At 42.9% G+C, this 13,004-nt stretch overlaps 1 protein-coding gene across 1 annotated transcript in view; it reads right to left on the bottom strand.

The window, feature by feature from the left end:
* Positions 1-7,078: 7,078 nt before the first annotated feature.
* The window catches only part of LOC142259272 (uncharacterized), a 65,423-nt gene continuing 59,497 nt past the window's right edge, over positions 7,079-13,004 (bottom strand). Inside the window, exon 11 of the mRNA XM_075331750.1 lies at positions 7,079-9,422. Coding sequence (XP_075187865.1) covers positions 8,650-9,422 — 773 coding nt within the window. The 3' untranslated portion in view covers positions 7,079-8,649. The remainder of the gene's footprint in view (positions 9,423-13,004) is intronic.

Genomic DNA, 13,004 nt, shown 5'->3' with positions numbered 1-13,004 from the left:
ACACGACTTAATATTTTACCCGGACTTGATCGTACCCATAGCTTGTGGACCTTTAATCCTTTTTGGCTACAGATTATAGATGTGGGCCCGGTTGAACTAGCCCTTGAATACTATTTTCAGGACAACTGTACTGGGGAGATGTCGCTTAACACTGTTTGGGATGCCATGAAGCCCTGTCTGAGGGGGTCACTGATACAGGGGGTCAGTAGATGTAAAATTGTCGGCACAATTTGAAATTTTTCTTTAAGAACGGGTCCAGACAATGGAACAGAAGTACATTCTGTCAGGGGATACGGGACTTACTGGAATGGAGGGAGGCACAAGAAGCATATGACTCTCACATTAAGGAACGGGCCACTAACAAAAGACTTTTTTCACAACAGAGATTCTTTGAAGAGGGCGAAAAAGTGGGTCATTTATTAGTGGTGATTGCTAAAGCACAAAAGGGGAACACATTTGTGGGGGTGCTAAGAGACAAAACCGGAACCATAGTCAATCAACCTGACCAAATTTTGGCTACCTTCTCTGAATTCTACGAACAACTTTACAGTACTAAACTGCAATATGATAGGGAACAGATAGCTTCTTACCTGAAAGACATCCCCTTGCCCTCACTTTCAGATGAGGACAGGGTATATCTAAACAGTCCACTCACACTGGAAGAGTTGCATTTATCAGTATCCTCCATGCCCAATAATAAGTCACCGGGTTCAGATGGGATCCCCACAGAGATTTACAAAACGTTTGGAGACATCCTGCTCCCCCAGCTGCTGTCGACCTTCCAGCAAGCAGCCAAAAATGGCTCCTTGCCCCAATCGATGCGAGAAGCAGTGATAGTTGTCATCCCTAAACCTGGCAAGGACCCCCTCATCCCTGACTCTTATAGACCTATCTCTCTGTTACCTACAGATATCAAGATAATAGCTAAAGTACTAGCTTCCAGACTTAATGAGGTTATACTTTCACTAATCCATTCGGACCAGTCGGGGTTCATGCCTTCCAGATCAACGGCAGTGAATATACGACGGTTACACCTCAACCTACAATTGCCAGTTGATAACTCAGGGGATAGAGTAATTTGCTCCCTAGACGCCACTAAGGCTTTCGACTCTATTGAGTGGGAGTTTCTCTGGGCAGTAATTGACAAATTTGGACTGGGGAGGGATTTTGTTTCCTGTGTAAGATTTTTATATAATAACCCTACTGCTAGGATCAAAGTTAATGGATGCCTTACTTCTCCTTTCCACCTAGGCAGGGGCACCCGCCAGGGATGCCCGCTATCCCCCTTACTATTTGCTCTGGCCGTTCAGCCTATGGCGGCAATGGTTAGATCCAATCCAGACATAACAGGATTCAGGAGGGGTGGTCAGGAGGAAAAAATAGCGTTGTACGCAGATGACACACTCCTTTTTCTGGCCAATGCAACATCATCACTGCCAAGGGCAATGGGGGTTATACAAGAATTTGGGAAGTACTCATGTCTATTAATCAACTGGGAAAAGTCTGTATTACTTCCGGTGGAAGGAACCACAAACTCACCTAATTACGTACACTCGAGCCTATAGGTTGTTGCCCAGTTTAAATATTTGGCGATAATGGTTACCACTCGTGTTGATGATTTTGAGAGTCTCAACCTAACCCCTATTCTGTCAAAATTTAAGGATAAGAAGGAAGTCTGGTCTCGCCTGCCCTTCTCAGCAGTTGGCTGCACTAACCTGATCAAAATGATCTGGATGCCCCAACTACTATACAAGCTACACAACTCTCCACAATGGATCCCATAAAGATTTTTCCATAAGGTAAACGCATTATTCCTGGAATTGATCTGGGGCAGACAGATGCCGCGCATTAGGATCGAGCCCCTGCAGAGGGATAAAAGTAGTGGAGGTCTGGCGGTACCCAATCCATGGGTTTACTATCTGGTGGCTCAGCTTCAGCACATTCGGGGATGAGAGGACCCTGGAGGGGGGGGCACAGTATATGATTCTACAACAATATTTTCACTCCACTAGTCTATACGAGGTTCTTGAGGCAGGAGGCTTCGGAGCTGCTGCTAATAGTTGCCCAATCCTACTACTAATCCAAAAACTTTGGGATAAAAAACTAAAAAACTACAAGACATTCAGTGAATTTCATAATATACCTCTATATGGAAAACGTCATGGTTACCTAACTTGCATCATTTAGAGGGGTTTGGGAGCTGGGCTTTGAGAGGGATAAATAGATTCACACATATTGTGGAGGGGGGGGGGCAACTCAGAGGCTTCCCTCAGTTGCAAGCAGAGTTTGGGATCCAAATTCTGAGTTTTATAAGTACTTGCAACTGAGACATGCCTATCAGGCAGAAATCTCTATTACAGGTAGAGCATTGGAGCAGAACAAAATCATGCAACGCATAGCATCCTCTAGAGGCTCAGTGGGAGTGATCTCTTGTTTATATTGGGATCTATTATATCTGGTGCACCGGAATTGTCCAGTAAACACAAAAGAAAAATGGGAACGAGCTATAGGACCTGTTGAGGACAACCAATGGGTAGAAATTTTAGAAAGAATTCCTAGTCTATCATTGGGGGAGGCATACAGACTGTCACACCTGTACGTTATTCACCAAGTATATCGCACTCCTAGATTCCTGATTGATATTGGATTTAGAACTGACCCCTTCTGCCCGCAATGCAAAATATGTTCCGCAGATCTATTACATATGATGTGGTCGTGTCCTGATATTGACCATTACTGGAGAGAGGTGACAGAAATAATCGATAGAGTATATACGATAGAGACGAACTTAACTCCCTTTGTATGTATTCTGGGATACGTGGAGGATTTACCTTTGGAGGAGGAGGGCAAAGTGGCCATATCTAGATTATTATATATTGCCAGGAAACTAATCACTCAATTCTGGATCTCGGACCACAGTCCTACAATATCTGAATATGTCAAAAAAGTTAATTGGGTGATAAATGTGGAGAAAAGTATATACCGGAAAAGAAATGGCGTCATCAAATTTGAAAAAATATGGGCACGATGGATAGACGGGTCAGGGTTGGCTTCGAGGGAACTGATTAGGTTTAGATTGGGCTTACTCTAAATTGATAACAAGGGGAAAAGAGCGAGAAATTTCTGCAGAACTTATCTATAATGATGACAGAGGTTTGGGGAGAAGAGCGTAGCATGGGAACAGGTTAGATTCTTCATCGAAAATTACATTTAACTGTGTACAATGCCAAAGAAAGCAAAAACTCTAAGAAAAAACAAAAGTCTAATTGGATTTATTGATAAATGTAATAATGGTACTTAAGAACTTTTGTCTAGGGGGTCCTTCTCACATAACGAGATCTCTAGCGAGATCGCTGCCGAGTTACAGGTTTTGTGACGTAATAGGGGTCTCACCAGCGATCTCGTTATGTGTGACACTAAGCAGCGACCTAGCCCCTGCTGTGAAATCGCTGATCGTTACACACTGTTCTGGTTTATTTTCTTCAAAGGCGATGTTCTGATGGGCAGGACGCATCGCTATGTTTGACACTGTGTGACAGGGTCCCAATGACAGCAGAGATCGTTATACAGGTCACTACTGCGACCTGTATCATTACTGAGTCGTTGGCAAGGTCTGACTGTGTGACATCTCACCAGCGACCTCCCAGCAACTTATCAGCGATCCTTATCGGGTCGCATAGTTTTCGGGATCGCTGGTAAGTCGCTAAATGTGACGGGGGCTTAAGAATGTGTGGAGCTGCAGATTTGACATTATCTCTCCTTTCTACAAGACTGTTTAATGTTTGTTGGGGAGGGGAGGGTAGAGACTGGGTAGCCTCCAATGTTTATTTGGTTGTAACTTGTAAAACTTTAATAAAAACATTTAATTAAAAAAAAAAGTATGCTAAAAAGGGAGGATTCCTTCCTTATAAGAGAGGCGGACAAGGGGTGCAATATAGTTCTGTGGCCCATTGAACTATATCTCAAAGAAGCAAAGAAACAACTATCTAATACCTTTTGTTATCAGGTGCTTCCCTCTAACCCCACGGCTATTTTCAAGCCGAAGGTGCATAAGGATATGATTGAGCCCTCAGGTAGGCCAATTGTGTCGGGGATGGGGGGGGCTGTTTGAGCGCCCCTTTATCTAGATTATTTTCTGCAACCCTTTGCCCAGTCATTACCATCATATGTTAGGGACTCCACACACCTCATTTTACAACTGGAGGATGTGACTGTACCGGCGGGTACTTTACTTGTCACATTAGATGTGGAGTCCCTATACTCAAATATTCAACAATTGGGGCTCACAATCTAGGTTCCCTATCAGTATGTCTTTGAAGTGTGGGAGGAAACTGGAGTACCCGGAGAAAACCCACGCAAACACGGAGAGAACATACAAACTCGTTGCAGATGGTGTCCTTGGTGGGATTTGAACCCAGGACCCCAGCGCTGCAAGGCTGCAGTGCTAACCACTGAGCCACCGTGCCGCCCGTTAATTCCTTAACAACTTGCATTCTCAACTAGGGTTTGATAGAAGTGTTGGTTTAATATTGGATACTCGCAACACTGATATTTTTCTATATGATCAATCTTATTCTATATGCAATCCTTGATATCCATAAACTGATATTGGTTATAGACAATATAACACAAAGAAACTTGCGTCTGATATGCGTAAACACTGGCTGGATTTGTACGATGTATTATGGCAGTGTATGTTTTGACTTTGATCTGTTTATTTACGCTGCCAGGTTACCAGACATATGTATTGTCTGTAATTTGTTGACAACTCAGGTATACAAAAATATATTTGATTTCACCTAGTGGATATTGAATTCACTTTACAGCTGATATTTTTCTCCATGACCAAATGTACTCCATATATAATCTTATATATTCACAAGTAGGTATTTTTTATAGAGACTATAATATTAATACATTTCCATCTGATATGTGTACATATATATATATATATATATATATATATATATATATATATATATATATATATATATATATATGTCCTCAAGAATTGTATGATGTATGGTAGTGTGTGTTTTGACTCTGACCTGTTTATTCACGCTGCCGGGTGACCAGATATATGTATTGCTGGCAATTTGCTGCTAGCATAAGGTTATAACAATATACTTACTTTCATCTGGTGGACATCTAACTTGCTTTACAGTTGATATTTTTCTTCATGACCAAACTAGCTTTGCTCTATTATGTGTGTGGGGATAGATTTCAACTTGTTTTACTGACCTGGTTATTTCCGGGCTTTGACGTAATGCCTCACATGGCGCTTCAACAGGATTAGGCACAGCTGGTAAGTGCTCAGCTCAGGGGATAAATTGCACTATGATCGGTGATGATATCATTTATTTTCTGGCCCTTGAGGAAGCCACATTCTCTGTGGCGATACGCGTGGGGAAACACCCCATACTTACACCGATCCTGGGACCTTGCACTGCTTTATATTTGGACCTCTAGCAGGCGGTAATATAACCTAGTGATTTATCTTGGACGCTTTTGGATAGGCGGTGTTTTTTTACTTGCTTAATCGGTGACTGTGGTACATTGATTTCCTTTATATAAGGTTTTATCATTTGTCCTGCTGGTGGTCTATAATTATTATATTGTATTCAACAATGGTGGTGTCAGAATGCTATACTTTTAAGTACAATATGGTTTATGGTTTGCAGTATCGGATGACACATATGTTCTGCATCCTAACCTGGATTTATTATTGTATGGTACATCTAGTATAGTTGTATTCGGGATTTTGGTGTCAGGTTCCTGACATGGAACTATGTATTGGGGTGTTCGTTGATTATTCATATTTTAAATGTTATTAATCCCTTTCACTGTCTTGTGTGGATTCAATGTATGCATAAATTTTGTACCAATAGAATTATTTTTTTGAATTGAACAAAATCGCATTGGTTGATCCCTATATACAGCAACTCTTTTTCTTGTTTGCACTCAATCTCTCGCCTGGATTACTACAACACCCTCCTCCATGGCCTTCCTGCTAACCATCTTGCCCCTCTCCAGTACATCCTTAATTCTGCTGCCCGACTGATCTATCTCTCCCCTCTGCAAATTCCTCCATTGGCTCCCAATCTTCCACTGTATCCAATTCAAACTACTAACACTGACCTACAAAGCCATCCATAATCGGTCTCCGCCGTATATCTCTGAACTAACCTCCCGCTAGACTCCAAAACGTAATCTCCGCTCCTCCCAAGATCTCCTTCTCTCCTCCTCTCTCATTCGCTCCTCATGCAACTGCCTCCAAGACTTCCCCCGAGCATCCCGTTTTCTCGAATTCGCTGCCTCACCACATCAAATTATCTGCTACACTTGCAAGCTTCAAACGGAACTTGAAAACTCATCTGTTCAGGAATGCCTATAATCTTCAATGACCTCACTGCTTCACCACCACCACAGCTACTGCCTCACCACTGTGCGGAGCCGCCACCACCTCACTACCGTGTTCGGAGCCGCCGCCGCCTCACCACCATGCAGAGCCGCCGCCCAACCAACACCCCACCTATTGTCTCCTCCCCAAAATCCTATAGAATGTAAGCTTGCAAGGGCAGGGTCCTCTTGCCTCTGTACCAGTCTGTCTATTGTAGCTTGGATATGTATTCTGTATGTAACCCCTTCTCATGTACAGCACCATGGAATTAATGGTGCTCTATAAATAAATAATAATTATAATTATCCTCTTGTTATTATGCGTAAATGGGAAAGGAATATTGGGCCGTTACTGACATTCAATGGACAAGGATCCTTGAAGGGGTTAGATCTATATCCCTAGTGGACATTGTAGACTGCCAGATCTATAAATCATCCATAGGGGATATATGACCCTCTGTTCCTCCACAAGGTCGGCATACGTACAGAGGCCAAAGGTGGGAAGTGCTTTGCGGAAGCTGCAGATCTTATACACAGGCTGCGGATTATAAATACTTTTTTTGAGTAAAGTTATTACAATTGTAAAATCATAATCAGCAGGTTTGGTCGGAGACACCAAGGTTTTATATAAGGGAATATAGAAGAACTGACACTGGACACACGCGGGAAAACTGCGGTAGGACGTTTATTGTTACTTACACATAAATTGAAAACATTGAGATGGATTCAGACGACTCCGACAAAACGTGATTAACAAAGTCAGTGAGAAATTGCAGTAATGATAGTATTGTATCCAAGATATTTAATGCAATAATGAGGGAACAGGTCGATGTAAATAGTAATGTGTAATATGAACATGTTTATTATTGTAGTATAGAGAAGTTACAGACATTGGTCAGACATGGAGATTGTGCGCTGAAAGTAACTGTAATGAATGTCAGATCGCTGAGATTGGGAGTTAGGAAGAATGTTGGGTAAGAACATATGGTAAAAAGAAGAAAAAAAATAAACAGGGGGGGGGGAGAACACCAATCCAGTCAATTCTATACATAGGAATTAATAATACAAATACCTATAGATCAACACCCCATAGGACAAATAGAATATGAAGAAAATGCCCCAATTTCTCTGAATTTGTTTTCTCCTCTCTATATTATGGGTAAGTGTAAATTCCTAATGAAAATGAGTATTAATTTTCCTGACAAGCTCCTCAACCGAGGGAACTGAAGGGAGTTTCCACTTTATAGCCTAACACCGTCTGGCCGAGGTAAATATATCAGCAATAACAGGTTTCACATTTTAGGGGAAGTTATCGAGTCCCATATTCAGGATTGCCAGTGGATCATCCATAATTACACGAACACCTGTTACAGATGAAATTAGAACAAACACCTGCTCCCAAAACACCATAACTTTAGGACAGGACCACCATACATGCCCCAATGTGCCTTTCTGAAGACAGCCTTGCCAACAGAAAGGGGAATAATCAGGGATCATGTGAGCCATTTTGCCTGGAAACAGACACCACCCTGTATGAATTTATATAATTTGTCCTAGGTGATTTATACAAGCTGAGGTCCTATAAGTCCATTCCAAGGCGCCCACCATTGTTGAGGGAAGAATGTAAAACAGAGCTCTTGCTCCCATTTTATCATGTATGACAACTTCAGATTTTCTAACAGGGAGTTTAGAAAACTATATAAAATTGAGTCTCCTTTAATATAATAATCCCCTTTTTGAAAAAGTCTATGTAGAGACCGAGGAGGTGAATTGTATCCAATGTCAGATCCTGTACTAAGGAGATGTCTCACTTGGAGGTATTGATAAAGACAGCTTCAATGTGATCATACTTTCTCAACCATCTCCAAAAAGGACGTTAACTGAGACTCTGTAAATAGCTGCAAATTTAAAAATGTCACTCTCTTCCCAATTAGCAAGACTTAAAAAGGGATATGGGTTTCTAAGGATCTAATAGAAATATCCAATAAAAGAGCAGAGAGAATCACTCAACCCCACCTCCTCCTACACAAAAGAGAAGAGATAGTAAGAAGATAAACAAAATTGCATTAAATGGTTTAATTAACACTACTTCCAAAAGGCTTCTAGTAGCCCATGTAAATTTCTCTTAGTGGGCAACAAATTATAATTTGCAAGTAAAAGATTTCTCTTTTTCTAGGTATGATAATGGCTTCTACCTTTGTGAGTTTTGTGATGTTCAAAAATAACCTATTTCTGTGTTAAATATTTCCCTCATTCTAAACATGTCAAGGGTTTCTCCCCTTTGTGAATTCTTTTGTGTTTTCCAAGACTTGATTTTCGGTTAAAACATATCCCACATTCTGAACATGAATATAGCTTCTCACCTGTGTGAGTTCTCTGATGTGTAGCAAAATGCAATTTATGTGTAAAACATTTCCCACATTCTGAACATGAAAAAGGCTTCTCCCCTGTGTGAATTCTCTGATGTGAAATAAGATGTACTTTTCGCTTAAAAAATCTCCCACATTCTAAACATGAAAAAGGCTTCTCCCCTGTGTGAGTTCTCCGATGTCTAGCAAGACTTGAACTTTGGGTAAAACATTTCCCACATTCTGGACATGAATATGGCTTCTCACCTGTGTGAGTTCTCTGATGCTTAGCAAAATTTGTTTTCCAGTTAAAACATTTCCCACATTCTGAACATGAAAATGGCTTCTTCCCTGTGTGAGTTCTCTGGTAACTAACAGATTCTGAAGAAAATCTTTTCTCCCCTATGTGAATTTTTTTATTATATTTTTGATATTCTGAAGTTGAAAATGGCTTTTTTATGCTGCTTTTGTGACACTTATTTTTCTTAATAGTCTGTGATGAATCAGAAGATAGGACTTGTTTAAAAGAATCAGATGATAGATCTTTGCTGTAAAGAGATGATGGTGCATCTTGAATAGTGGCATTCACTTCAGTTATATCTTGTGTACTATCAAGGTCATCTGATTTTAAGATTGAAGATGTCAGTTGTGCCTCTGTTCTCCTGGTACAGTCATCTGCCAAGAATGAAAATTATTTACAATAATATATACAAATTTAAGGTTAAAATTTATAAAATAACTTGAAACGCAGTTACCGGTGTCCCCGCAGTGCCCTGCAGTCTTTCCCTGGTTGAGGTCTCCTGGGAGTGCACTTATATATTCTTAAAGGGCAAAAGTGCCCATACCTGGAAGTGCCTCACAACCTACGGCTAAGAGGCACTAGGTATTTAAGGCACCTCCCCCTATGGGAAGTGCCTGGGCAACGTGGTCTATCCTTAGAGACGTGTTGCTAATTGTCAGTTCCCGTTCTGTTTTCTGAGTCTCATGCTGTGTGAGATAACACGTGTCTGTTTCCTAGTATACGCTGTGCCCACTGTGATTGCTACATCTATCTATACCAGCTGTGCCTGCCATATCCACTGCACCTGCCTACACCAGCCATCTGGTCTGCACACGACCACATCAGCGATTTGATGTGAACATCCAATCGCCGACCCCTGGAGTCAACCATCACAGTACCAAGTCTCCCTGGTGTTACATCTGGCAGCTTCCTCCCAGCAAAAGCTTTTCCTCACCATCAGAGGCTAAACATGTGAACATATAGTAAACATGGTAAATAAATAACAATCGTGTAATTCCCTTAACTTTTTACAATTTCACTGCACTTGGAATTTTTCCACCATTTTACAGTGAACTAGATGATAAAATGAATAGTGTAATTCAAAAGTACAACTCATCCTGCAAAAAAATAATTCCTTATATATCTATGTTGACTGAAAAATAAAAAAGTTATGCTTCTTGGAAAAAAAGAAAAATCACCCAGGGCTGAAGAAGTTAAATTTTGGGTATCATGTGGGTGGGCTGCCCGGCCTCCATGTACCCACTGTGGGGTAATTCTAACCTCCCTCATATGTTACAGTTACCCTGTGCTGAACTTTGGATAAAAACGCCCCTATCAGCACATTCATCAGAAGGGAGAGAAGGAAGATCCATCAATAAGATGCCGAGATTCTAGGAGGATGGATTCATTGCTCTCAGTGGAGAAACAATAAGAATCTTATCAGGGACGGACACAGACTGCAGGGGGCCCCTGTGCAAGAAATCTTTCTGGGCCCCCCCTTCATTTCATAACAAAATTATGTAAACATATAGACTGTACTGTTTATTACTAGTTTAGGACACAACTACCAAATCTAAACAATAAATAAGTTTCATATTTACCATCTGAATATAACAGCACAGTCCTGCCGCCCTTCTATCTGCTGCAGCTTCAGCGCTGTCTCCAATGCGTCTAGTTACATTGGCTGGAGATGGCACAGCCTGTATACTCTGTGTGTTTTGCAGCTTGTCAGTGGTATATGGCTCAAAAGTCTGAAGCCAGTGATTGTCTGCAGCGGTCACATGAGGCACCTGGGCTGTGATGTCTGCAGCCATTGTAAACAGAAGCATCAAGGAATGTGTGGCGCCCCTGAGGCTTCAGGCACCACAGGGTACTGCATCTAAGCCGAGGTGTAGTATTCATTCCGGGTAAGACAGGGGTCATTCATTGATGTACACCGCAATTCATACAACACACAGCTGCCCTCCCACCGGGACTGGGTTTCGGTAGGTGCTGGGGGCGGCCATTATGAGGTATGGGACCTCCCGCCCACTAGTTCAGCAACGCGGGAAGCGGGGCACTGTTAAGGGAAGTGAGTGGTCACATCAGACAACCAGGAGTTGCGCCTGAACCATCAAACAGGCAACAGTATAGAAGGGTAGAGGACAAGGAAGAGCAAGGGACCCGTGGTTTGGAGCTGGAGCGGCTCAGCCCAGGTTCTTAGGAAGAAGGGGGATCCCAGGGCTCGCGGGGAGTGTGACAGGTGCCAGTGACCCGTTCCACTGACCAGGTGTTGGGGTAGAGGAATTACCAATAGAAAGGACACACAGCAGTAACACCAGCCTTGACCTCCAAACTATCCAGGATCGGCTGGAGACCATAACAGCGGAGCGCCTCACTCCAAAGGTGGTGATATCTCAGTGAGTAAAGAACTTGGACTGCAATCCCTGTGTCGTCCCATCACTGCCTGTGTTGTCGCCCTGCCGCCATCAGAGACTACCATTCTCATCATCCTTGGGGCCTGAGCTTTGCCTATGGAGAGCTGTACCATCCGAGCTGCGCTACCATCTGCCCCAGGGAAATAGCTCCCGCAGCAGCGGCTCCTATATTGGCTGCATACCACAGGTAGCGTCACGAATAAACTCAACTCCCCTGTAAATATTCCCTCCATCTTTTATTGATACCGCCGGGGTCATGGAGCCGGGCCTGGCCGCTGTGACATCCATCCACCCCTCCCTACACCGGCCTGGTGACGAGTAACCCCAACGGCCCCATTGCGGGCGTGTCAACTGCAACACTAGAGCTGTCAGGTGCAACGTAGATGAGGATTTATAGTTTATTAAAGGGATTGTCCAGACACAATGTCATTACCTGGAGGATAGAGTCTGTAAAAATAACAAAACAAATTGTGTTCCCCTGCGGTCACCTCCTGGATCTAGCAGCGGCAGCCCTATGGTCTGTGCCAGCATTATTTCACCATTGTACGGAACGCAGGACTACTGCAGTTTGTGATGACTGCAGTTCATGTTACCTGACCGCTGCAGCCTATCACAAGCTGCAGCGGTCCTGTGTCTGGTAGAACGGTGACATAATTAATGCTGGCACAGACCACAGGATGGCCTGCGCTGGATCCAGGAGGGTGACTGCAGGTGTGAATAATTTATTTTGTTAGTTTTACAAAATTGAACCCCCATAAGATCCTTTTGCCAGAAAATGTCTTTACAGTACATGTATTATTTCACACAACTCCTTTATATGGAACCCGAAAGCTAAGACCCATGAGCCGTGGACAGCCTGTACCAAGCAGTGGCTGCATGATCACAGCCAGGTATATGTGACCCTAAAGTGCTGCGGAGAGTCAGAGAAAAAAAAACACTTTCATAGATGTCTGGGACTGAGCCGCATCAAATACTAGTCATATAGATGTGATGTCTGATACACGCTGCTCGATCCACGGGTGACATGTATCCGCAGGCTGGATCCTTTTAAGCAGCGCTCTATATGACAGGTGGGTACAGTAGAGAAACAGAGAAAATACAACAAAAAACAGCCACACCATAGACATCATTAAAGAAGCCTCCACTAACTTGTTTACTGATGGAATGTGTGTTTATGCATGTAGTGTCATAAAATACTCACCTACCGCTGCGCTCTCCGGTGTCCAGCGCTGTTCTACTTCTCCCAGTGACGTCACCGCCGCTCTCTCTGGTGTCCAGCGCTGTTCTGCTCCTCTTCTCAGTGACGTCACCGCTATCTCGTATCTCTGGTGTCCACTGCTGGCCTGCTCCTCTTCTCAGTGACATTACTTCTCTCCCGTATCTCTGGTGTCCAGCGCTGTTCTGTTCCTCTTCTCAGGGATGTCACTGCTCTTTAGTATTTCTGGTGTCCAGTGCTGTTCTGTGCATCTTCTCAATGACGTAATCTAACTCTAGTATCTCCAGGTCACACTGTGCTCTGCAGGACCCAGAAGTGACCTACAATGTAAAGGGTGCTTTACA

Source organism: Anomaloglossus baeobatrachus, assembly GCF_048569485.1.
Source record: "Anomaloglossus baeobatrachus isolate aAnoBae1 chromosome 5 unlocalized genomic scaffold, aAnoBae1.hap1 SUPER_5_unloc_5, whole genome shotgun sequence".
In the NCBI taxonomy this organism is placed as follows: Eukaryota; Metazoa; Chordata; class Amphibia; order Anura; family Aromobatidae; genus Anomaloglossus; species Anomaloglossus baeobatrachus.
This window is presented reverse-complemented; position numbering and strand designations above follow the sequence as displayed.